Source organism: Gymnodraco acuticeps, unplaced genomic scaffold (genome assembly GCF_902827175.1).
Source record: "Gymnodraco acuticeps unplaced genomic scaffold, fGymAcu1.1, whole genome shotgun sequence".
NCBI lineage: Eukaryota > Metazoa > Chordata > Actinopteri > Perciformes > Bathydraconidae > Gymnodraco > Gymnodraco acuticeps.
Genome location: NW_022989982.1, coordinates 1,769,355 through 1,796,861, shown reverse-complemented (window position 1 = coordinate 1,796,861; position 27,507 = coordinate 1,769,355). Strand labels below are relative to the sequence as shown.

General features: G+C 42.3%; 2 protein-coding genes across 2 annotated transcripts; one reads left to right on the top strand and one right to left on the bottom strand.

Annotated features, from left to right (window-relative positions):
- The first annotated feature begins 522 nt into the window (after positions 1-522).
- Positions 523-16,670, top strand: nsmaf (neutral sphingomyelinase (N-SMase) activation associated factor). Its single transcript, XM_034212030.1, has 31 exons — positions 523-645; positions 1,492-1,578; positions 2,413-2,491; positions 3,802-3,863; positions 4,237-4,273; positions 4,388-4,438; positions 4,824-4,895; positions 5,088-5,135; positions 6,047-6,099; positions 6,223-6,352; positions 6,432-6,503; positions 6,592-6,700; positions 7,022-7,198; positions 7,377-7,456; positions 7,749-7,839; positions 8,365-8,428; positions 8,707-8,758; positions 8,936-9,056; positions 11,970-12,101; positions 12,183-12,225; positions 12,309-12,475; positions 12,905-13,016; positions 13,305-13,363; positions 13,830-13,897; positions 13,984-14,051; positions 14,133-14,256; positions 14,445-14,528; positions 14,685-14,835; positions 15,338-15,440; positions 15,671-15,780; positions 15,916-16,670. Exons 1-31 carry the CDS (start codon positions 608-610, stop codon positions 16,008-16,010), a joined length of 2,739 nt encoding a protein of 912 aa, XP_034067921.1. The 5' UTR covers positions 523-607; the 3' UTR covers positions 16,011-16,670.
- On the bottom strand, positions 16,633-26,798 carry LOC117543616 (cyclic nucleotide-gated cation channel beta-3-like; the record flags this gene model as incomplete). The annotated part of the gene is given in 19 exon segments (XM_034211988.1): positions 16,633-17,219; positions 17,341-17,493; positions 17,727-17,845; positions 17,911-17,991; positions 18,082-18,179; positions 18,303-18,462; positions 18,567-18,708; positions 18,804-18,926; positions 19,265-19,291; positions 19,293-19,328; positions 19,420-19,453; positions 19,456-19,504; positions 20,074-20,108; positions 21,187-21,226; positions 21,337-21,386; positions 21,389-21,462; positions 21,691-21,950; positions 25,202-25,358; positions 26,548-26,798. Coding segments are annotated over 19 exon segments (2,034 nt in total), but the record flags the coding sequence as incomplete, so codon positions are not given.
- Between the last annotated feature and the right edge of the window lie 709 nt (positions 26,799-27,507).

Sequence of the window (27,507 nt, the reverse complement as noted above, 5' to 3'; positions counted from 1 at the left end):
TATCATTTTCTGCAGGGCATTTTGTTTATGATTTTGTATGAAAACAAAAACACCAATATTTTATGTAAAAGGTCAGTCATCTGCAATTAGAAAGTATTTAATGAATACGGAAGACAAACAGACTCCACATTGTATGTCTAATACATTAAAAATACCACTGCCTACATTTATACATTTAATGGTAAATAATTGAATGTATTGAATGTTGAAATCAGGCTAATTGTAGTTAGTTTAATTAATTCTGGGTATTTAAATTTAGTAGATTAATGTCAAATCACTGCTACACTTTTCAAACATTCATGGGCCAATTTTAACGGTAATTTCTTAAATAAAACCCGTAAAAAAAAATCCTTAAATGCAGGATAAAAATACATAAAAACATTATCATGCCATTTGTTTTATTTTTGATAAGGTATCTCGGTTAAATGTTGTTAATTCGTTATGGTATCCCAAAATATAGTCGGAGTGGAGCCTCTCCTTTTTATTGTTATGGTATCGTTTGTCTCATGCAGTCACGTGGTATCCAGCAAGTTTCCGTGTTTACAGAGATGTGAACAGACCAGACTGCTCGGTGTCTCTTTACTTCTTTAAAGGATGGTGTGCAGTCATGGCTTTTTTAAAGAGGAAAGAACGAACTAAAGAAAGGTTTGTGCTGCTTCTCCTGCTGTTGGCATAGCATTATTTCAGAAAGTGTAGGTCATGCTGTGGGCTTAGTCCGGTGTTTCTCTCGGCTGTGGCTGAGTCTCATTATAGCGCCAGGCTGGGCCACTCCGCTAATGAACGCTTCACTGTCAGCTGTGTGATGCACTTTCTTTATTGAAGACACAATGAGCGGCCTCGCTTAGCAGCAGGAGTTCAGTCTGTGCTTTTGATAACACAATTAATAACAGTGTTTTCATACCAAACCGTTATATGTCCAATGTCTCCTTCAACTGAACACATACAACTTATTTTGACTCCATATGACCTTAAAGATGAATCCTCACGAAGCTAGTTGTGACCTGAAAGGAGCAACAATATATATATTCAACTGATATGAATATCTCCACAGAGATATATATATCCACCAAAGTGCATACAATACATTATAGTGGCCATTGTGAACATATGGAAAAAGTCTTGATTGTTCAAATCCTTCATGACTTCTTAGACCCTATATATGTTTCACATTTACCACAAGAGCATCTCTTAAGAGCTTTAAAATCATTTTCAAAGTGGTTCTGATCTAGAGGGAGGCATTGGATTTCCAGACTCAATGCACTTTACTGTGGCTTTTCTTTGTCAGGAAGAAGAATTAAGCGTCCACTGTTTCAGCTGAAGTGAATAACTGTTTGCATTAAACATTCACTCAAACAACTTTTCAGATTTCCAGAATGAGTTGTGGTTGTATTGTCCCCTATATATTTTTATATAGTGGTGGGTTAACACTCCAGCTGCCTTTTACAGTAGATTCCTGTTATTTGACATTAAAATATTGTTGTTTTCCTCTAGATTTTCCCTCCTGTTGCTGGATTTGGAGGAATATTATTTTGAACAGCACACTGCATACCACGTGACAACCTGTTCAGAGAAGGAGAGGTAATTCATAGTCTCTAATATGCTGTATATTCTAGTAACATCAGTCACCTAACAATATGTGACTATATGAATGTGCTTTCTCTGTCGGTTCACCAGTTTCTTTTTATGTCAACCTTCCTGTAATATGTGGTCATCTTCATCACCATGTTGTGATGCAAATCCTAATAGTGGTTGGAACAAGATAATACATCATATCCTGTTAGCTATGTTTGTAGAACTTTATTTATTTGTCAGTTTTTTGCCTGTACTAATATTAAGTCAAATCCTTTAAGTGGTTTTGTTAGGAGCAGCTGTTCAAACAACATCTTATCCTTTTATAATGTCTTGAGCAAACTGAAGAAAAGTCACCAGACACTCAGAAGAAGACTATGCAGACATATTAGTTTAATTGTCGTATAATACGTTTCCAAAAATGTGAAGGAACCGTTTTTATGTGAAAAGCAGTTTCCTTATGACAAATTATTAAATGTTACTGTGATAATAATGCCAATTTGTACCAGTCAGCACGCTGTATTTTACGCCATTGCCAACGCTGCAGTTACCCAGTGAATGCTCTATTGATGCAGCCTCATAACCTACTTTGACCTCATAGCAATTCCCGTTACGCTGCCTAAAATCGAATGTGTTGCAGCACATTTAATAATGTTTATTTTATCCAAGCACTTATGTCCCCACCACTTTTCAACACAACGTGCTTCTTCTGAAACATGTGTATTCATGGGTTATATTTGAAGGATTCTTTACTGCAGTGCTTAAAGTATAAATGTTGTTTTATCATTTGACTAAAGTGGCTAAAAGTGCTAACCAGCTAACATTTAGCTATTGTCCTTTCAGAAAAGTCAGAGGCTCGTTCAAGGTCTGCTCCAGATCTGTCATATTTGATCCAGAGGATGTTTCAGAGCCAATTTTAAAGGTTTGTTTCAACAGTTTTTCTGTAGCCCCGGACAACTCTCCCTCAATAATATAATAATACATTAACCGTGCTTTACCTGAACCTCATCATGACACTAGAGAGGACGGCAGGATTGTAATTTCCAGTGTTCAGTGAATACAATTATTATGTAAAAGATTATTTCCAAGGCACACCTTCATATGATCATTATAGTTATACAAAAAATAAGAGAATAAATGAAAAACAGTTATGAAATATATATATATTTCCAGATCTCTCAGGTCTTCAGGGACTGGTTAGCTTTCTGTCCCCAGAGTCAGAACTAAACATGGAGAAGCAGCGTTCAGTTATTATGCTCCAAATATCTGGAACAAACTCCCAGAAACCTGCAGGTCCGCTGCAACTCTGACTACTTTTAAATCCAGGCTGAAGACTTTTCTTTTTGTCGCTGCTTTTAATTGAACTATTCATATCTTAAACTGCACTGTAACTTTTATCCATGTATTTTTTCTTTTAATGTTTATTTTATTATCTTTGCTTTTTAATGACTGATTTTAAATGCCATTTTCTTAATGTCTTTCATTTTTTGTAAAGCACTTTGAATTGCCTTGTGTTGAAAGGTGCTATATAAATAAACTTGCCTAAACTTGCCTATATGACAGTAAAACAAGAATACAGTTTAAAAGGGGAGTGATTTGTAAAATATCCAAAAAGAAAATCTGCTTACAGTTCTGTTTCATATGGGTGCTGAGAGATGTATCCATAGATCTCTTAATTTTGCTCTCAAAGTGCACCAGATTGATGCTTTTAACTTCAATATTTAAAAAAAAAATCTTCCCGGGGGAGCATGCCGCCGGACCCCCCTAGAGGAGGTTAGGTCCACTCCCACTTATAAAAATAGCACTTTACCCCTGCTTACACCTATATACGGTGAGCTGATTATCGAGCCTTCATTGTAACGGGTGTGCTGTGTGTGGGGAGTGTTTCAGTAGAAAATTCCACTGTAGCGCCCGGTACCTTAATGGGAAACCCTACATGTTTGAGCACCCTCTATGAAACGTCAAGCTACCCCACAGCAGCCCCAAAAGAAAATCTCTGGCGCCGCCCCTGTGGGCTAAGACCCGGATGTTTCCAGGTCCAGGAAACGCCCCTGTTCAACATACAGAAATTCATGCTCTATTCATATCACAGCCAGTTTTGCCCACACTTTATTCCATTTGCATGTTTTGCATGGAGGTTATATTCTTTATTGTGCGTCTGCTTTGCAAAAGAGGCAGTACACAGGTTGTGATTAAAAGTGAATACATAATGACTTGTCTCTGTTTCTGCAGATTCCTCTTCGCGACTGTAAGAAGATAGAGTTTGTGGAGAGAGAGAGCAACCCTTTCAATGAGTGAGTGTTCTTCTTCTGTAGCGCTGTCAACACACTGATGTAGATTCAGTTGGTTGAACTGGTCCGGTAACTTTAAAAAGGGAATGCAAATGTTAAACTAGGAACTACACTTGGAAACCAACTCTAAAACCAACATTTACAAATAAATGAGCAACCTATATTTGATCATTTAGAACAAACTATGTACCTGAAGTCTGGGTGACAAACCCAGAAAGTTAAGTTTGGTACACATTTGCTTTAAGTCATTCTATGTTGCCAACATGTAAATTTCACTTTTTAAATTTGGGATTTAGTTTTGGTTGGAACTTTCCCTTTAAAAAAAGAAATCCAAGTAAAGTAATGACTTATTGTGTATGTTGTGTTTTCCTCATAGTCCGAGACCATCTGTCATCTCTATTTCATGTGTACAGGTAGGTCATCGTTCAAATGGAACACAGCTGACCAAATGTGATAAATAAGGATAAATGAATGAATATTTGTCATGACAGCTTCACAAAGTATAAACATTTACACTTTCATTTCAGGCTATCTACATCAAGGAGAGCAATGTCATAGCACCTTACAGAAATGAAAGGGTGAGTCAGTGAATATATAACGATGTTTAAATGCCAGGAGCCGTTTGGACAGATTGGACTTTCCTCTTTATGTGTCGGTTTGTTTGTAGTGTAAAAATGCATCCACGCAAATCTGTAAGTCTGTGCACGTGTTATGGTATACTCTGTTTTCGCCGGTGGAGTTTAAGTAGTTTGCAGAATACTGTCAGTCACATATGAGTTTTCACAGCCTCAGATCAAATGTGGACCTCAGCCATCTGAAGACTACAGTGATGTGTCATCAGTGCACAAGTGCTGATCTCATGCTGATTCTCTCACTCAAACGGAAACATGGCAATAAGTTGAGCAGATCAAACAGAAAAGGCTCAGAGATGAAATTGAAACACTTCTCTCATCACTTCGGCAGGGGGCAAAGAAAGTGACGTTCCAGTTGGAAGATTGGAGTAAAACAGAAGATGTGGTTCAGACATTTCTTCAGGTACGTAGCATTTCCTCCATAATTGTGGCTCTAGGATTGGGAGGTACATTTACATCCAATAATATCTCCGAGTCATGGGAACCGGGCAGTGTGTTTGCTTTAATAAACAGAGCTATAATATTGTTCCACACAGGGGCAATGCATTCATTGGATTTTTACTGCTGCTAATTTACACTCTGATACATTTTGCAGCTCCACAGGGCGTCCTGTCTGGAGAAGCTTGGAGACCAGACTGCGATGGTGAGTCAATCAATACTGAAAGTTCAAGCACACACACAGTGGGCCTCTCAAGTCTTAAAGATGGTGAAATGATGAAAGACTACAGCATCTTGTATAGGGTTGGGAACCGAAACTCGGTTCCAGATGAGAACCGATAAGAAAATGCTGGGTACCCATACAAAATACACAATTTCGGTTCTGCTTAACGGTTCCTAAACGCGGTAGACCCTGTATTCCACCGGGTCCGTCTGCGCCGCGGTGACCCGGTGGAATACAGCCAGGGTAAGGGAGGACTGGCCATCTGTGTGTTCTGGAGAATCACAGAACGGCCGGTCGTCAGCGGGCCGTTGACGGCGGGCTCGGTACGCTGACGGCCGGCACCGCCCTTACTTTTTTAAAACGGCATCATGTAAGTTGCGGCGACAGAGGTCCACAGTTGCCCCGCAGCGAGGCTCCCCCCGCCCTCCCGTAGACAGTTCACGAGCTCAGTCACTTCATAACACCAAAGATGGGTCGCGGTAAACGCTCTAAAGTGAAGCTCCACTACACTAAAAAAGAAAAAGACAAGGCACAGTGTAATGCCTGTTAATAGCTTGCCACAGGCATAGCTCAGTTAAAATAAAGCACAGCTATTGTGCAATACATTTGTATTGCATGTATATTTTTTATTTGTAAAAATGTCAGTTAAAGCTTAAAAAAATAAAGATATTTTTGTTATCTAAACATTTGACCTCTTTCTTTTATAATTTTGGAATCGAAACAGGGAATCGATAAGAACCGGAATCGGAATCGATACATTTCAAACGATACCCCTCCCTAATCTTGTACTTTATTCACACGACCTCCTTTCCTTTAGTGCATGGTTCTTTCTGTAATTGTTATAACTTTCATATAGTCTTTCATGATCAAACACAGTTCTTGTGTATTTCTAGATTGCCGCCATTTTACAATCACGCCTGGCGAGGTCTTCTTTTGACAAAAACTGGTATGTTCGCTTTGATTCACATATCGCTGTCTGTTACATCACACTTTGCAATGAGATATAATGATTAAGAAGTGTCTGTTGGAGTATGCAGCTGGGTGATGAACTGTTGGGACTGATGTGAAGCTTTCAGAGCATGGCAGAGAAGCCTCACATGGAGTGTGCCGTGGAGATGGTCCTGCCTCTGGTGTCCAACCCCGGCCACGTCTGCATAACGGATGGAAGCCTCTACTTCCAGCCTCTCAATGGATATCCGGTGAGACGCCACATCTGAGTGGACATGCTTTTATTGAGCTGAGGTCATAACATCATGTTTATATGACGTGTCATTCCAGGAGCAGGTCATTCAGATCAGACTCAACAGAGTGAGGAGGATTTACAAGAGACGGCATACACTCAGACCTCTGGTGCGTACAACTGGGAGGAGTTAGTAAATGAATAATATGGACGAAATCATTTGAATCCTCATGTGTGTGTGCATCTCTTCTCACCCAGGGTCTGGAGGTATTCTGTAGTGAGGGTGACTTCTGCTCCGACATCTACCTGAAGTTTTACAAGACGGCTGACAGAGATGAGATCTACTACTACATCGCTACTTTCCTGGGTGAGAAAACTCAACCCAGGACTGAATCAGTGGCAAAGTACCTCTAGTTCCTACACGGTCTTGTGTAAAACAAGAAGGTGGAAATGTGACTTTGTCTGTGTTCCTATCATCAAACATCTTTCATTTCAGCTATACTGGCCTAAAAAAGGCTCTCTAAAAACTCTCTTTTATGATGCAAATGCATGATGACAAATATTGGTGTTTATTGGTAAAAGCCCAAAACACATGCATTCTAACATTGCTGTTTTCCTCCTCCTCCTCCTCCTCCTCCTCCTCCTCCTCCTCCTCCTCCTCCTCCTCCTCCTCCTCCTCCTCGCTCAGAGAACCACGTGACGGAGCACACAGCAGAGAGCTACATGCTGCAGTGGCAGCGCGGCCATCTGAGCAACTACCAGTATCTGCTCCACCTCAACAACCTGGCTGACCGCAGCTGCAACGACCTCTCTCAGTACCCCGTCTTCCCCTGGGTCCTCGCAGACTACTCCAGCCCCCAGTTAGGTGGGTCTACTGATTCATGAATAACAACACATATTACTGTAGTGATCATGCTCATTAAGCAACCAGCTTCAAGGATTACTGTATTTATCATCAAGTTGTCATAACGGATTGATATTAAGCTATAATCATCCATATTAATACATACATCCGTGGCTTATACTCTCCCTCTATTTCCCAGATCTGACCAACGAGGCCACATTCAGGGACCTGAGCAAACCTGTGGGAGCTCTGAACAAAGAGCGACTAGACCGACTGCTGGCGAGTCTCTGCTGTTTCTTTGACTTCTATGGAATTTATTTAACGTACTATAGATGGGGAAAATGGTACATTTAGTGAAGGTGCTAAAAATGTGGCTGTAACTGTTTGTGACCATAAGCACATTTGTGAGTTGTACTGTTTTTTCAATGAGGCTCATTTGCATAAAAAGGATCCGGTTATACCCCATGAATGCCTCATTTAAAATATGGATATAGCAAAGGAAAACTGAGATTGCTTGGTAGCGGATGTAGGGGTGTATTTGGCATCAGTAACAGAGTTGTCTCGTCCACAGTCTCGATACAGAGGCATGCCTGAGCCCCGCTTCATGTTCGGCAGTCACTACTCGTCTCCAGGCTACGTCCTTTTCTACCTGGTCCGAGTCGGTACGTCACACCTCCATCTTTAGAGCTACAGTGTATATGAAACTCTATATTCACAGCTTCCATTCAGTGTGTTTATGCACCACTGCTCAACAACGCATGCATGCTTGTCTGTTCTGTAATATACTGTCTCTGTTTGTTATAGACTGAGGTGTAACTGTCAGTTCATTAACCAACATGTAAACCTCAAATACTTCTTTATGCTTCAAAAACGATATGTTTCAAACCTAATACTATTAGATATTCTGATTCATCCAGCAGCCCCTTTTTATATCTCGTATTGTTTTGGGCTGTAGAAAAATCCCTGTTGACCAAGACAAAAGAAACAACAATAAATAATACGTTACATTGCCTTTTCTTGGGTTATTTTAATCTCTATTGAGCCTCTTTCACTACAGCTGTTAACTATGTATTTCTGCAGGTATCTAAAAAACAATTACACAAAAAGAGCTTTGGTAATTTCTAATGAAAATCTTTTTTAAGACGTGGAAACTGTTGACATTGGTGTTTCTGTGTTCTGCCCCTCAGCTCCTGAGCACATGCTGTGTCTCCAGAACGGCCGCTACGACCACCCAGATCGCATGTTCAATAGGTATCTACTCCACTTTGATAACCATGACATGTAGGATATCATCTAAACATCAAGCCTATGTATTTTTCCCCTCATTTATTGGTTTTGGAATAATGACAATCTGGAACAATGTTACACTAAAATATAGATAAAGATATTTCCTGAAACTGTACAAACACATTGTAGTACGAGTATACTATTTATATTTAGTCTGTAAATAATAACACTGCATATTTACTGCATACATTTTTCATTTGAGTGTGATTTTGTATTAACTGACCCTCATGGATTTCTTACAGCATAGGTGATACGTGGAAAAACTGCTTAGACGGGGCAACAGACTTCAAAGAGGTGAAACATGACTTGTGTGAATGTCACTTAGACACTACTGCCATATGAACAAATATCTTTCTAGAAGTTAAGAGTTTATGTGTTGTTGTGTTCACCAAGACAAACATAGTGTCTTCAATGGTTTCTGTCTAAGAATTAGTTGGATTTTTTTGTATGAATGTTCTTTCTGTTTTGCAGTTGATTCCAGAGTTTTATGGGAATGACTGCAGCTTCCTGGAAAACAAACGTAATCTTGGTTTGGGGAGGAGACAGAACGGGAGCTTGGTCGGGGATGTTGTTGTCCCGCCCTGGGCCTCAGGTAACTTCCTCACATCTGTTCATGGGCCCTTTCTCATTTCTCTAATTCCCCTCCTCGACTCCTATCCTCGTGTCTTAGTCCCGCCCACAGGAGATGCGAGCGGAGGAGGGGAACCGAGGAGAGAGGAGTGGAAGCAGCAGGCGTTTAGAGAAATGAGAACTCCTCTCCTCTGAGCGGTCATTTTAAAGAGACGTCCATTAATGATGACAGGAGGCACAGCAGCAGCTGTCTGATGGACAGATGTGTTCATGATGACTTATATTATATTATTATATCATTCACAGTGCGGTATAATGAGACAATAACAGGCTACAGATGTGGACACACACACACACACACACACACACACACACACACACACACACACATATATATATAGGCTATATATTTAATATATACAATTTCAGAATCAAACAAGTATGAGAGCACTCTCATAATAATGCAACACAATCAGAGACTGGATATATACCCCCCCCCCTCCCTCGCTACAATGAGGAAATTAAATTACTGGCCAAACTTTTTATTTACAAGTATTGAAAGTAAGCAGAGGACACCAAACCAACTGAGACCTGTCTGTCCGCATCTACGCACGCACACACACACATCTACACACTGTACAACACGCACCTGCACACTGTACAACACGCACCTGCACACTGTACAACACGCACCTGCACACTGTACAACACGCACCTGCACACTGTACAACACGCACCTGCACACTGTACAACACGCACCTGCACACTGTACAACACGCACCTGCACACTGTACAACACGCACCTGCACACTGTACAACACGCACCTGCACACTGTACAACACGCACCTACCTGTACAACACACACCTGCACACTGTACAACACGCACCTACACACTGTACAACACACACCTGCACACTGTACAACACGCACCTGCACACTGTACAACACGCACCTGCACACTGTACAACACGCACCTGCACACGCACCTGCACACTGTACAACACGCACCTGCACACTGTACAACACACACCTGCACACTGTACAACACGCACCTGCACACGCACCTGCACACTGTACAACACGCACCTGCACACTGTACAACACACACCTGCACACTGTACAACACGCACCTGCACACGCACCTGCACACTGTACAACACGCACCTGCACACTGTACAACACACACCTGCACACTGTACAACACACACCTGCACACTGTACAACACGCACCTGCACACGCACCTGCACACTGTACAACACGCACCTGCACACTGTACAACACACACCTGCACACTGTACAACACACATCTACACACTGTACAACACACACCTGCACACTGTACAACACGCACCTACACACTGTACAACACACACCTGCACACTGTACAACACGCACCTGCACACTGTACAACACGCAACCTGCACACTGTACAACACACACCTGCACACTGTACAACACACACCTGCACACTGTACAACACGCACCTGCACACTGTACAACACGCACCTACACACTGTACAACACACACCTGCACACTGTACAACACGCACCTGCACACTGTACAACACGCACCTGCACACTGTACAACACGCACCTACACACTGTACAACACACACCTGCACACTGTACAACACGCACCTGCACACTGTACAACACGCACCTGCACACTGTACAACACACACCTGCACACTGTACAACACACACCTGCACACTGTACAACACGCACCTGCACACGCACCTGCACACTGTACAACACGCACCTGCACACTGTACAACACGCACCTGCACACTGTACAACACGCACCTACACACTGTACAACACACACCTGCACACTGTACAACACGCACCTGCACACTGTACAACACGCACCTGCACACTGTACAACACACACCTGCACACTGTACAACACACACCTGCACACTGTACAACACGCACCTGCACACTGTACAACACACACCTGCACACTGTACAACACACACCTGCACACTGTACAACACACACCTGCACACTGTACAACACACACCTGCACACTGTACAACACGCACCTGCACACGCACCTGCACACTGTACAACACGCACCTGCACACTGTACAACACACACCTGCACACTGTACAACACGCACCTGCACACGCACCTGCACACTGTACAACACGCACCTGCACACTGTACAACACACACCTGCACACTGTACAACACACACCTGCACACTGTACAACACACACCTGCACACTGTACAACACACACCTGCACACTGTACAACACACACCTACACAGTTCCTAAAGCATATTATATATATCAGGCTACAGCCGTTGTGTATTTTATTATGTGAAGCACTAAATGTTTTTAGAAAAATATCGACTCTTTGTTTGTAGATTTCTACTAAACTAAAGCAAATAAAGAGAGTAATGTAGGCCTGTTATACTGAGAGATATATATTATACACACTGCTCTGCTTTCTGCACGGACCTCACAGCTGTTCTCACTGTAAACGGAAAGCAGATAATAAAATAATATCCAGGGGATGCATGCAGAGCCGTCATTGGCTGAGATAAGTCCGGCCGTGCGTCACGACTCTTTTAAACATCACTGTTGCCGGAAATGCATCCACGAAGGAGCCGTGGAGGACCGCGGAGGATCCGTGTATACTCGATTATAGCTCCTCCTGAGAGTCTCCTCGATTCTTGATCCTCGGTCCTCGAAGTGCATTTAGAGAAATGAGATGTCCTTCAAAATGGCGTGCTGAAATCAATTTCCGGGTCACTACCGGAGGACCGAGGAGTCGAGGAGGGGAAATTAGTGAAATGAGAAAGGGCCATGGTGTGCATGTAATCTCTGTTACACCCGCTGACAACATTATGGTATATTCTTGTCTCTGTTGTTTTACCAAATATTAAAACCCGCACTCTCACTGTGTCCTGTTTGACTCCAGATACCAGTGATTTCCTCCAGAAGCACAAGACAGCGCTGGAGAGTCAGTACGTGTCGGAGCACCTTCACGAGTGGATCGACCTGGTGTTCGGCTTCAAGCAGAGAGGCAGTGAAGCTCTCGCAGCCCATAATGGTAAAGAGACCTGCAGCTGTTTCTTTCAAATCAAACCAACCAGACGTGGAAAAAGCTCACATTCATCTCTTTGTTTTTCAGTGTTTCACCCTCTGACCTATGAAGGGGGTGTAGACTGTGATAGGTACATGGAAAACCACTCGCACATGATTATTATTAAAGATATTTGTCATTATTTCTTTGATCTAACTTTCCATTTCTCTGAAGCATCGAGGACCCTGACCAGAGGATCGCCATGCTGACACAGATCCTGGAGTTCGGCCAGACGCCCAAGCAGCTGTTCACCACCCCTCACCCTCAGAGGATCACCCCCCGGTTTCACAACATGACCCGAAGCCCCAGCAGCAACTCACCTGTCAGCGACCTGTCTCCAGGTACAAGAGATGATCACACACAAACTTAAAAACCTTCGGAAACAAATAGTCTGAGTATTCTGTATATGCAGCACTTGTTTTGTGCAGTTTGGGAGGCATTGTATTTCAGTGAATCATCCCCGTAAGATTAGAGTAGTTCTCTTCTTCTGAGGGTGGGTACATGCAAACTGTGAAATATGTCATTAAAGCACTTAAATTATGTCTAATAATAACATGTAGTGTGTCCAAACAGAGGGTGATTCATTTTCAACTGACCTAGATCATTTCTTTGCTGATTTTACAAGGAAATAGAAATAGTCAGAAATAATGAAATAATCTGCTCAGTGCTGCTGATTTTATTTATTTCCAGTGATTAGTTGCATAATGGTAAACTGGCATGAGCTGCATCCACCACCAGGCATTGATATGTCCTCTTTGTCCCTGCTGCAGCCTCTCGGAGTGAGGACTCGTCCTTTGAAGACCTGACGGAGGAGAGCAGGAAGTTATCCTGGGCGAACATCGGAAATCTGAAACCCATCTCCAGCCACAAGATCCATAAAGAGTAAGTCAGGAGGCATCAAGGTTGAACTCCACATATAACTGAGAAAAGCTCTGGTTCAAACAAGAGGAAGTGCGTGCAAAGCTAGTATCGGGTCGGCAGCTGCAGAAAATAATAACACAAATATTTGTGAAGACATTTGTAGAGGAGTGAGAGTCGAGGACAGGTTTCTGCTTGAATACATATTTGCTAAATGTACTAGTGTGACCGTTATGTTAACAGCCCTGCACATTTCCTTCTGGATACGTATGCCCTTTCTCGTGTAATTGAGTCTTTCTGTGTCATGTGCAGGGCTGTGAGCGGCATCGCTGTGACCCGGGACGGAGCAGCTATATTCTCCACATCCCAAGGTCAGGAGAATATATAGATCACAGAGTTGCAAAAAGGACCAAAATACTATTCTTCAGTTTAACCTGTTCAATTCTGATCCATAATGGTTTAAGATTTAACTCGGTAACAAATAACTAGTTTGTGTAATTTTAAACGGGGAACATCATCCCTAAGTTTCATAATGGAGTCATTTGAGTGGCATTGTGGGAAGTGGTTTTATATCTGCTCAATGTATGGCCTCTTCTCCCTCTAGTGGCCCGTTGGGGTTCCTCCATTATGGTGCAAAATGATGTCATCACAGTAAGAAGTACCTCACAGGGGATAAGACAACACTTAACGGTTGAATTAATTAATCCAAGTAGTTTTTACAAGTAGAAAGGGAGAACAAATAGCAGATTGGTTCAAAAATAATGAGTTTTTTTCTCATTGGTGGGGAAACAAACGGTTGTACTCTGCAATACTCAGCTGTATGACTCTTTGTTCCAGACTCAACCCTTAAAATGTTTTCCAAAGAGTTGAAGGACTTCCAAAGAAGCATGTCCTTCTCTAACATGGTACAGTATGCAGCTGTATTTACTCTTCACCATCTCTCTAATCATTTTGAACTCTCTGAACAATAAACGATGTGGCTTTCTTTCAGGCATTATCGTCGTGTCTCATGCTGGCTGATGGTAAAACTGTGGTGTGTTCTTCCTGGGACAACAATGTGTATGTATAATATCCAAGGACAAATTATATCAAAAGGATCTGCATGACCACACACTGATCCATATGTCTCTCTTCCCTTAGTTATTTCTACTCCATCCCATACGGCAGGCGGCAGGACACTCTGATGGGCCATGACGACGCTGTCAGTGAGATGTGTTGGTTTGATGAGCGGCTGTACACGGCGTCCTGGGACTCCACCGTCAAGGTAAAAAGAGTGCTTTATTGAGGTGATGCTGTTTATAAAGCAATGGATTTATCAGGCAACAGAAATTTCAGAAAGATTGAGAGTCGGGGAAGAATGGCAGTAATACAACATGACAGCAATGTGCATGAATTCATTTTGTGTTGTGTTTGTGTCTAAGAGAGAGGTGACCATTGCTGTTTGTTTCACAGGTCTGGCAGTGCCCTTCTGATAGCTTGTCCAATCACAAGAGATCCCAGTTTGAGATACTGGCCGAGTTGGAACATGAAGCTGGGGTGAGTGTGGACGCTTACACTGCATTTTGAAGCACAAGTTTATTATTTATTATCGATGTCATTCATAAAGAGGAACTGAAACGTGTTGGGATCAAAGTCCAAACACTGAAAGGTAGTAGCAGAGCACTCAAAACATGCACGTGTGTCTCCCTGCAGGTGAACACCATTGGTCTGAATCCAGCGGGCACCCTGCTGGTGTCGGGCTGTAAAGACGGGGCGGTCAGCCTCTGGGACACCAGCAGCTACACCTCCCTGCAGCAGGTCCACTGCCACACGGGGACCATCCACCACACGGCCTTCAGTCCAGGTGGGTCTTACACCAGCTCGCTGATTTTCACCAGAGATAAGAAATGTTTTCGACACGCTATATTATGGCTTTTCTGTCATTTTTAACTAAACTATGCCTGGTTTCTACACACTATACCGTGCCTTATTTCCACATAAAATACTATGTCCACATACAATAAAACGTAATAGTATAGTATGTCAAAAATGTGCAACAAACGACATAGTATTTGTTGAAAATATGGAAAAAAGGCATAGTATCGTTTTTGTCATTCTTATCGACATACTAAACGGTTTGTTTTCTGCATTTTTTCCACATAGGAAATGTCGCCATACAATAAAACTGCATAGTATAAAATGTCAAAAATTGGAGAAATAACGTCATGTTGAAAATGTGAAGAATAAAAAAACGGCATAGTATAGTGTGTTGAAAATATGACAAAGATCTATACATCCCAAATCAACACTCATGAGTCACCTACAAACCATGTCGAAAGTGATGACTTGGATCTCTGTGTCCTCAGACAGCAGACACGTCCTGAGTGTCGGCGCTGACTCCTGTATGAAGGTCACTGACGTCCAGACAGGAATGGTGATATCGTCTGTGAAAGCTGAGGAGGAGCAGAGGTAAGAGCAGGACAGGCAGATGTCAGCGCCTCAGTCGTACGCAACTGAGTATTTGTTTCATATATTTGTATTTAAATAAGTTTATGTTCTCTTCGTATGGATATTACGTTTAATTAGTCTCTACGTTGCCTAGCCTAGCCTGGGTGTAAGCTCTTAACAACTGTAGCCCATTGAAATAAGAACATATGATATATGCTGCAGCTCAAAAGGAGTTCTTGCTGTGGGTTCAGGTGCTTCTGCTGGGACGGGAACTCGGTGCTCTGTGGGGGGGCGTCAGGTGACCTCCTGCTGTGGGACCTGCTCAGCAACACAGTCACCAAGAGGATCCCCGCACACTCAGGTACAGCTACCTGGTTAAATGTCTATGTGCATGATTTGTACCAATAGCTCTAATGCTGAATGTGACGTAAAATAAGTAAGAAATTAAATAAGAAATGATAAGCTTATGATGCATATTATGTTGCTCCTGTAAAAGGTGCCGTCACGGCCATGTGGATGAGCAAGCTGTGCTCCACGGTGATCACCGGCGGGGAGGACAGACAGATCGTCTTCTGGAAGCTCCAGAGTTAAAGGACGCTTTCTTCACAATCCATCTGCTGAGGAGATAAAAACCTTTCTGGACTAAACCGGCCAAGTATCCTGCAGACGACATGACTATCTGACTTCAAACAGAGACTCACTAAACTGTTGAGGAGCTGAACACGTCCAGTATCACAGAGCAGTTCTTAATGCTAAACCAAACAAAAGTCGCTCCTGCTTATTAAGAGAATGTCCAGTTGCAGTATTGTGCATGAGAGCAGGATATTTTTTAAAAATGTATTATTTGGTCTGCATCATCTTACAGCTTTAAATTAGAAATCATGGACCTTAAATGTCAATTGATGCTTCATGCTGCTCAGGTGTTATCATTATTCAATCAACGCTGTCTCCTAATACTTCTTTAATGTTACAGGTCTCTTTGTAATCCGGGAGTACCTTAAGGTTTTGTGACCAGCTAAACTGTGTTGTCATATTCCTTTAACTTATTTGATGGAAGTATAAATTGTAGTAACACTTTACCTGTTCAGCTATTTCTGCTAATACAAAGTCACTCCAGAAACCGAATGACTACAAAGGGAAAACAGAGAGAGAGCTTATCTGTTTGTAAAGAACACCGAGGAAACATTTTGGAGTTAACAGCTTAACCTTTTTATTTTATATTAAAAATAAAGCAACATGTACATCTTAAAACATGTTCAAGGAAACGTTAACTGATAACCATTTGTAAAAATAGCAAACCTATATTACAACATCTGTTTAGAGACTCGTGCGTTTAATGCTCACTAGTATTGACCGCTCTCTTTCATTGAGAGCTTAAGATAGCACAGAGTGAGTAATAGATATGCAAATTATTTTTCACAGATTTGGCTACTGATCAGATTAATCAGACACAAAGGTTAACAAGGTGAATCATTTGAAGCTGTATTTACAGGTGCCTGTGTAAAGTGAACTACACAAAATGATGGTGACAGATTAGAAAGTGTAGAGATGGCAGCATCACTCGTCCACTCTTATTTCTGAAAGAGAGAAGAGACAATGCTGAAAGTCTTGTACTAGTTGTTACATTGTCTTTAGGCATTTTGTTATGAACAATGCTACTTTACCTTCGCCGCTGTCCCTTTGCGTAACATAGCGAAGAGTTTAATTATCTTGGGAGTCTGCGGTTTTCGTCCAAACATAGTGCCTCCTTTAATATTGTCCTCCTTAGGACCTGGAGGACCTTTGGCTTTGGTCAGGGCCCTTCACAAAACACACAGACACATCCTTAATGGGCTGCATCTTACACTTTAATTTGCCCAGGTATTGTAAGTTGGTGGGGAAAAAAGTGTCAATGTGTTTATGGCTAACTGTAAAGACTCACCTGCCCTTCCTGGCCAACACTTTCTGAGACTCTGGGTAATGGACGAGGATATCAAACAGGTCTTTCTTCTCCAGGACGAAGAGGTTAGCGAAGCCATGCGCCTTCACGTTAGCTGTGCGCCTGTTCCCTCCATCTTTGGCAGACTGTAGTAAACTGAGGGCACAGAGGCAGTAATAAACCATGTGTCCAAGACCAAATATTACACTGCAATGCTACAGCCATGCATTATACCAGACAAGGATAAGAACATTGCACAATATGCCTACACATATTCTCCTTATGGACATGTGTCATTGTTAAAATGATAGCAAAAGATAAATATATGACTTGTTAATCTTTTTCTACCTGTTATTTTATAATTGAGACGTTACAAAAAGCAGACTCACCTGATTTCTCCAAACACACAGCCAGCCTTCAGGGTGACAAACACAATGCTGTTGTCCGGCCCCCCCACCACCTGCACCGCTCCCCCTTTGATGATGTACATCTCTTTCCCAATGTCCCCCTGCAGGAGGGGATCAGACATTATGGATATTTGCTTCATTTTGATCACCAACGTTTATCTGTCACACACACAACAAAGTCTCCGGGTAGATAGACGATAGACTTGAGCCTCAACAACATGTCCAGCAACATCTGATGGTCGCAGCCCTGGAAGAGACAATATGAGGGGACAGGTGAGTGTTCACTGAACAGTCCTGACCAAGGCCTTGCTGCTAACAGGACACGGTGATTGCTGACCTGAAACAGTGCGATCTTCTGGAAGGTGGCCATGTTGATGTCCACAGCGATGGCAGTTCTCATCACCATAGGCATCTTGTCCAGCAGCTCCGACTCATCTGCAGAGGACATGTGTAAAGAGTAACTCAGTACGAGTTAAATACATATTTTGTCATTTTAATAATTGTCTGGTTTTCAGTTTTTAAGTCTACATTTCTCGTATTAAAGGCTCAAAAAAGTACCCAGCATGCCCTGAGCTGCCCAGGTGTAGTTGTACCAGGTCCGGACTCTGTTCTGGACCTCCTTGGGGATGGTGTAGGTGTTCATGTAGTCAACGCAGCCGTCCATTGATGCCCGGAAATACGTCACGCCTGCTGTGGCTGCTCCTATCACGTCTCTCATCTGAGAGAAGACGGAGCGAATAAAGACGTGAGATAAAGGACAAAAGCTAATGTTAAGAAGTGAAATGTGATATCATTATGAATAAAGATCCTCGTCATACATACCTGTCCAATCAAACTGGAGAACACAAAGACGCCAATGAAGAAGTTGGACATCTGAAAGGTAATCTCAAAGACGGTAACGGGCTCTGGAAGACCCCCGATGTTGATCAGACTGCGCACTCCGTAGTAGTAACAACGAATGTACCTGTGGAAGAACGGGTACATCTTCATTTCAATAGAACGATAATGCACTATAATTAGCTATATCTGGTACTATGTGTTATCTTAAGAAGTACATACGCATTGCCCTTCCCATCATAAACCCATGTGGTGGACCCCAGACCCTGGTTTACTGAAGCAACGTAGTAAATGCAGGCGTTGAGATGGAGAACGAAGAGCAGGTAACCTGTGGTGCGAATCACTCTGTAACAAAGAAAATAATGATTAGATGGAGCTGAACTGTGTAGAGAAAGATTATTTTACTCACAAATTGTCAAGATTAAGTATTGGGGACTTTAAAATAAATGAATAACGAGAAACAAGCATACGGTGCGGAATGGAATGAATACAAATTCTTTGTTATGTGGATATCTGTTGTGCAAACAATTTAGTCACACAGACAAGTAATTGAGGAGATAAATCGTTCAGAAACTTTCAACAGTCTTATTTTTTGCTGAGAGATAACTCAACAGTTTTACTAATGGCAGGAGTTTGCACACAGTGTCATAAGAGTTGGATAAATAAAGTAACTATTGATTTACCTCCAGATGTAGGCCTCGGCCATGACACTCAAGTCGATCGCTGAACTCAAAGAACGACTCGATCTACAACACACAAGGAAACAGACGACTGGTCATGACAAATATATAATATACAAGTTTTACTTAATTTATATGAGTAAAAATGTGTCTGCTGCCTACCAAAGCGGTTGATTCGGTACACTGAGGATAATCCAACTGCAGGCAGAGGAGGTCAAACGGGAGGATGCTGAGGATATCCAACTAAAAAGAGGAGGGAAAATATGAGGTTATGTTTACAACAGATAATGTGCCTCTGAGGTTACAGTGAGTGGTAGATTGTGATGGATGTCATGATTTTCTCACATTAAAATGTACTTGCTTGGACATACAAAGTGATGGAAGAAGTATTAAGATCGCTCCTTTAAAATTCTACTCAAGTAAAATAAAGTATCATCAGCTAAATGTACTTACTACTACTACTATTAAACATGATATAAGATCTTTGATACTGATGCATCAAATCTCTAATCATCAAACTAACATTTTACTTTTGCAGCTGGTCTATTTGAATCTCTTTCTACATAGTAAGTTAAGTCCAGAGGCCCTCCAGTCACAAGATTCATCTGATGAGTCATAAGAGGATTAATTAGGTAAGAACCAAAGAAAAAGATACCTGTCAGCTGTTAGATAAACGTAGTAGAGTCAAAAGTACGATATGACGCTACAACATTTAGTGGAGAAGAAGTATAAAGAGGAATACAATGAAAAATATTCCTCGTAATTGACTCGAGTAATACTTTCTATCCCCAGACACACCACTACAGACTCACCTTAAATCGATATGATTTCCGATAATCAGTGGCGACTGGTCATTAGGGGCAGGTGGGGCACAGCCCCACCTAGTGTCAGCAGAAAGTATTAAAAGTAATGATTACAAAAAAATGCAAAAGATAAATTAAAAAATATATAAAATATATTTTAAGATCATGTTTATTCATCTGATTCGTCTGTACATTGCTGTTTTAGTCTGTATTCTTCTAATTAGTGTCTACAGTGTGTGCCTATTGAGCTGTTTTGAGCCATGTGGAACAAAACCCGATCCTGCCCCTCCCTCTCCCTGTTTAAGTCAATGGTGACTGTAAAAACTACACTGCGCATGCTCAGAGTATTGTCCTATTTAATGTGTGTGGCAAAAAAATAATGACCATAGGGGCATAGTGCTGCCATCCCCACCATACGTCATCTCACATAATTCAGAGCTGATTGGCTGTAAGTATACGTGTGCCGCGAAAAGTGTGGTGTGTGAAGAGGAGGAGAGAGAGCTGCAGTGAGGCGTCCTAAAACCCGGAAATAAACTGCGCATGGCTTCCCTCCACAAAAAAGCAATGATATTTCTCCATAGGATTTTAGAAAATAGCTCAAAATAAGATCTGTGGGAAACAAACCTGTTAGATAAATGCACGTTTTGTTCAGCCGGATAATATCCACATGTCTACCCTACTTTTATAATTTTCGAATCATAAATCTATTGATTAGATCAGATTTATGATAGACTTTTGAAACTACAAGAACATAAGGAGGACTTTTACAAAAAAGTAATAGAGATTTTTGTCCAGAAGGATAGGCAAATGGACTTCATCTTCATGTCAAGGTAAGACTGCAATTTGATTGAAAATGGGATCTTACTAAGAGAGAACAATTCAATATTTAAATGATACAATTACATTTTTTGGGTATCCTTTTGTTGAACTGTCTGTTTAAAATTAATTGAAGCATCAGACAAAAAAAGCTTTTGAAAATAATATGATATTTTGATTTAGGTCAAAATATAATATTTGTAAACCTGAAGAGTCAGAGCCTCACCAGCCATGAACCTCACTGCAGAAGCTTATATATAGACATCTAAGTTTTTTGTGCCCCACCACTTTTGTACATATAAAAACGCCACTGCCGATAATGTACTTTAGCCATGCTTCTGTCTTTCTGCAAGGGAACACACAGTATTTCAGTTCAGATGAGTTAAGACTACACATAAAACACTTCCAATATAACTATCACAGATACAAATAGGTTCATAATGCCTCTGGACTCACAATAATGTCCCCGGCTTTGACGAGCTGCAGTCATATAGGATGCCATATAGGATGTCGATCACATTCACTATGTCACTCAGAATGTCCAACAGTATCCAGAAGCAGTTAATGGTGTCGTTGTGGTACATTTTGTTATGTTATATTATATTTCAAAATTGATTAAATTCATTTGTTTTCTCAACATTCTTGACACAATACCCCATAATGACGAAGTTACAAAAGTTTTAAAATAATTTTTGTAAATGAATAAAAAATAAAAAACTCACACCCTTTACTCAATACATTGTTGAAGCACCTTTGGCAGCAATTACAGCCTGAAGTCTCCTTGAGTATGATGCTACAAGCTTGGCACACCTTTCTTTGGGTAGTTTCTCCGATTCTTCTTTGCAGATCGTCTCAAGCTCCATCAGGTTGGATGGGGAGCGTCGGTGCACAGCCATTTTCAGATCTCTCCAGAGATGTTCAATCCGGTTCAAGTCTGGGCTCTGGCTGAGGCACTCAAGGACATTCACAGACTTGTCCCGAAGCCACTCCTTTGTTATCGTGGCTGTGTGCTTAGGGTCGTTGTCCTGTTGAAAGGTGAACCTTTGCCCCAGTCTGAGGTCCAGAGCGCTCTGGAGCAGGTTTTCATCAAGGATCTCTCTGTATATTGCTGCATTCATCTTTCCCTAGATCCTGACTAGTCTCCAAGTTCCTGCCGCTGAAAAACATCCCGACAGCATGAAGCTGCCACCACCATGCTTCACTGTAGGGATGGTGTTGGCCAGGTCTGCTTTCCTTCAGACATGATGCTTGGCATTCAGGCCAAAGAGATCCATTTTGGTTTCATCAGACCAGACAATTTGTTTTTCTCATGGTCTGAGAGTCCTCTAGGTGCTCCATGTGGGCTTTCATGTGCCTTTTGCTGAGGAGTGGCTTCCTTCTGGCCACTCTACCATAAAGGTCTGATTGGTGGAGTGCTGCAGAGATGGTTGTCCTTCTGGAAGGTTCTCCAATCTCCACAGAGGAACACTGGAGCATTGTCAGAGTGACCATCGGTTCTTGGTCACCTCTCTGACTAAGGCCCTTCTCCCCCGATGCTCAGTTTGGTTTGGGCAACAAGCTCTAGGAAGAGCCGTGGAGGTTTCAAACATCTTCCATTTGCAAATGATGGAGACCACTGTGCTCGTTGGCAGGGGCGCCGCCAGGGATGTTGGGCCCCATGAAAATATATCACATTGGTTACTTAAACATTGTTTTCTTAATGTTCTAAAATAGTTTGGGCCCCTGTCAGTCACGGGCCCTTAGAATCGTCCTAACTTTTCACCCCCTTACGGCGCCCCTGCTCGTTGGGACGTTCAATGCTGCAGACATTTTGTTGTACCCTTCCCCAGATCTGTGCCTTGATACAATCCTGTCTCTGAGGTCTAAAGACAATTTCTTGGACCTCATGACTTGGTTTGTGCTCTGATATGCACTGTCAACTGTGGGACCTCATATAGACAGGTGTGTTCCTTTCTAAGTCATGTCCAATCTATTTAATTTACCACAGGTGGACTCCAAGTTATAGAAACATTTCAAGGATGATCAGTGGAAACGGGATGCACTTGAGCTAAATGTTCAGTGTCATAGCAAAGGGTGTGAATTAGGGCTGTCAAGTTAACGCGTTAATAACGCAAAAAAATAAATAACGCCACTAATTATTTTAACGCGATTAACGCATGTGCATTTTTTGTCCTCGGCCGCCCCGTAGTTTCAGAGCGCATCGAGTTTAAAATACCATCTATACAATCCAAGCACACTGCTGATGCCGACAGCCCCGCTCCTGCCGCCCGCTTGCGGCAGACCACACTTGAAAGTGTGCGGGGGAGACGCCTGGACACGTCTACGAGCAGCAAACTTTCAACAAAGATCGCTAAATGGGTGGCTCATGCTTTGACAGTTATGAAAACAGAGGAGCGGCATTTCGCTGACCACTGCGCCCACACACACACACACACACATACCATGTATACATCACTTCAGGGGACATTACATTGACTTACATGCATTTCCTGGAGACTTATCCTAACCTTAACCATAACCAACACATGCCTAACCCTTACCCTAATCCTAACCAAGTCTTCACCCTAAAATGAATGATTCCCCTCATGGGGACCTCCAATTTGTCCCCATAAGGGAGGCGAGTCCCCACACGTGACTGTGTAAACAGATTTAGGTCCCCACAAGTATAGTAATGCTAGGACACACACACACACACACACACACACACACACACACACACTTTGTATTGTATTATTGTATGAGAGAGGTTCCAGGTTGAATTGAGGCAAATATTTGTAATGTTCATAGGTTGAACACCTCCCTAGGGAGGCGCCCAGGTGGCATCCTAACTAGGTGCCCGAACCACCTCAACTGGCTCCTTTCGACGCGAAGGAGGAGCGGCTCAACTCCGAGTCCCTCCCTGATGACCGAACTTCTCACCTTATCCCTAAGGGAGACACCAGCCACCCTGCGGAGAAAACCCATCTCGGCCGCTTGTATCCGCGATCTCGTTCTTTCGGTCATGACCCATCCTTCATGACCATAGGTGAGGGTAGGAACGAAAATGGCCCGGTAGACAGAGAGCTTTGCCTTCTGGCTCAGCTCCCTTTTCGTCACAACGGTGCGGTAAAGCGACTGCAGTACCGCTCCCGCTGCTCCGATTCTCCGGCCCATCTCACGCTCCATTGTTCCCTCACTCGAGAACAAGACCCCGAGATACTTGAACTCCTTCACTTGGGGTAAGGACTCATTCCCTACTTGGAGTGGACAGTCCATCGGTTTCCTGCTGAGAACCATGGCCTCAGATTTGGAGGTGCTGATCCTCATCCCAGCCGCTTCACACTCGGTTGAGAACCGATCCAGTGAGTGCTGAAGGTCGCAGACCGATGAAGCCATTAGAACCACATAATCTGCAAAAAGCAGTGGTGCAATCCTTAGTCCACCGAACTGCAGACCCCCTCCCCCATGACTATGCCTCGAAATCTGATCCATGTATATTACAAACATGATTGGTGACAAAGCGCAGCCCTGGCGGAGGCCAACCCTCACCGGAAATGGGTCCGACTTACTGCCGAGGACCCGGACACAGCTCTCGCTTTGGGAGTACAGAGATTGGATGGCCCTGAGTAGAGACCCCCTCACCCCATACTCCCGCAGCACCTCCCACAGTAACTCCCTGGGAACTCGGTCATACGCCTTCTCCAAGTCTACAAAACACATGTAGACCGGATAAGCGTACTCCCAGACCCCCTCCAGGATCCTTGCGAGAGTAAAAAGCTGATCCGTTGTTCCACAACCAGGACGGAATCCGCATTGTTCCTCCTCAATCTGAGGTTCGACAATCGGCCTGACCCTCCATTCGAGTACCTTAGAGTAAACTTTCCCGGGGAGGCTGAGTAGTGTGATGCCTCTGTAATTGGCACACACCCTCTGATCCCCCTTTTTGAAAAGGGGAACCACCACCCCGGTCTGCCACTCCTTCGGTACTGTCATTGCTCAAATGATAATAAACAAACATTTGTATTTGTCGACTCATATGTTGATAAGAGTATTAAAAACTTGGAAAAAAAACCTCTAAGGAACATTTAGAACAGATAAAAAATGTGCGATTAATTTTGAATTTTTAACACGTTTTCAAACAATTCTTTAAAAACGTTTTCACTTTGTCATTATGGGGTATTATGTGTGGAATATTGAGAAATGAATTTAATCCATTTTGAAATAAGGCTATAACATAACAAAATGTGAAAAAAGTTACCTTTCACTGTAAATAAAGTTGAATTGAAAGACAAAATAATGTTTTCTGCCTGCGTGGTTGTTTTTTATGTCCATACTTACTGACAGGAGGGGTGATTTCTGGAGAAGTGGCATAAGGGTCTATGGCTTTCTGTTTGAGCACCTCTCTGCGCTCTCTTAACCTCTTGATTGTATCTCTTAGCGTGTCATCGGTGTAGCGGAAGTAGACGACGGGGGGAGGAGGAGGAGGGGAGGCCTCTTCACTGGGAGGGGGCAAGCGCAGAAAGAAAGGTGAATTAAAGAATAGAAAAGGTGACATTTAATCAGAGAGGAGGGGGCAGAATGCTTCCCCTGAGCGTTGAGTCAGAAATGAAACTCATTTCCTAATCTGCTTTCCTACTTGTCCTGCTTTAGGAGCCGCAGTGTGATGATGTCACTGTCCTCTCTGCTTAATGTGAGGAAACACCAGACAATGGACCACAACCTCTCAGGAAAAACTTTCCATTTGCACATGTAGGTCTGGAGAGTAAACAAATAAATACATCTAGATTTTGATGACTGATTCTTGCAACAGTTATGATTTACATTTGTATGATAATGCATTGTAACATATATTCTTGTTAGCAGTCACAGCTCCTATTGTGTACTGAATGTGTTGAAGCTGATACTCTGACACCTGGAAACCTAATCCTAAATCTAGGCAAGTGGAGTTCCTGAAATAGACTACTAATAGCTATTAATCATTTAGTAGCTATTAGCAACCCCCCACTTTAAATGTTCTTTTAGTCTTTATTATTTACCTACCTTTATATTGTTTTATTTATTTTATAGGTCTTGGATCTTTTTCTTTCTGTTGTACCTATATGTTCACTTTGTTTTATGGGGTTTTATATGTTATAGTGTAGTGTTGCATGGACTCGGTTGTCTTGTGTCTTATCTGTCAGAGAGAAACCATTATTTATTTTATTTTATTATTATAATCATACATTTGACCTCCTTGTGTTTATTAACCTGATCAGATGTTATATTTTGCTGCATGTACCTTTTAAATTCTTCTGAGGGGAATTTCCTGTTGTTTGTTTTGAACTTGTGATGTGTCATTTTGTAAAGCACTTGGAGCTGCACGTGGTGTATGAAAAGTGCTATATAAATAAAGCTTTATTATTATTATAATCACTGTTACAATCTCGTCTAGCCTCATAATATTTTTTTAAATAATACAAATGTCAGTTCTTAAAGGGTATTTTAAAATGTCCAACTAAATAACTAAAATTATATTTTTCTTCTCTATCTTTTCTAAATGTGGGATTGTGACTAAATGATAAGTGATGTATTGTTCAGCCTAAAGTCACTTTTGAAAGCCTGAAATGTCAACATTGATTTGTCAATTCATCATCTGTTCCCCCTTGACCTCTGCAGGGTCACAGGGGGCAGTATATGGTGCGCTCTTACCCCTCGACCCCCTCTGGATTGGCAGGAGCTGGAGCTGGAGCAGGAGCTGGAGCAGCAGCTGGAGCTGGAGCAGGAGCAGGAGCAGGAGCTGGAGCTGGAGCTGGAGCGGGAGCGGGAGCGGGAGCGGGAGCGGGAGCAGGAGCAGGAGCAGGAGCAGGAGCAGGAGCAGGAGCAGGAGCAGGAGCAGGAGCAGGAGCAGGAGCAGGAGCAGGAGCAGGAGCAGGAGCAGGAGCAGGAGCAGGAGCAGGAGCAGGAGCAGGAGCAGGAGCAGGAGCAGGAGCAGGAGCAGGAGCAGGAGCAGGAGCAGGAGCAGGAGCAGGAGCAGGAGCTGGAGCAGGGAGCTGGAGCAGGAGCTGGAGCAGGAGCTGGAGCAGGAGCTGATATATATATATATATATATATATATATATATATATATAGGATATTGTTATTATTTCAAAACAACTAAGTGAGACATGTTACTACTTTTCTAACATCTATTAATCAACTGACACCTTCAAAAAACACCTCAAACACCGCATGTTCTCTCAGGCCTTTGGCCTCAACTAATATGCAGTACCCAGCAACCTGTTCCTGTTTTGTTTTCTTCAGCCTTGATTATTATTACTTTTTTTGTTTTGTTTTGTTACTTCTCATTGTAAAGCGTCCTTGGGTTTCGTGAAAGGCACTATAGAAATTGAAATTATTATTATTAACTGCAATATTCACAATATTTACAGTGTGTATGTAACAGTAATCACCTAGACCAGTGGTCCCCAACCTGGGGGGGCCAAAGATCACAGGGGGTGCGCCAGGCCTCAGATGATTTGAGGCCAAATATCATATTTAGACTGTTTTTTATTTTGACTTTCTTTTTCTTTTTACATATAATTGTAATGCAATACATGATTGTCACTAAAAGCCTTGTAGTTACATTACAATCAAATATAAAAAATAATTGATTAACTAATTTGAATAAAG

Coding starts and splice junctions, on each gene's coding strand:
- nsmaf (XM_034212030.1), top strand. CDS start 608: ATGGCTTTTTTAAAGAGGAAAGAACGAACTAAAGAAAG. Junction 12,226..12,308: donor GGGGGTGTAGACTGTGATAG/GTACATGGAAAA, acceptor ATTTCTCTGAAG/CATCGAGGACCCTGACCAGA. Junction 13,898..13,983: donor GCATGTCCTTCTCTAACATG/GTACAGTATGCA, acceptor GCTTTCTTTCAG/GCATTATCGTCGTGTCTCAT.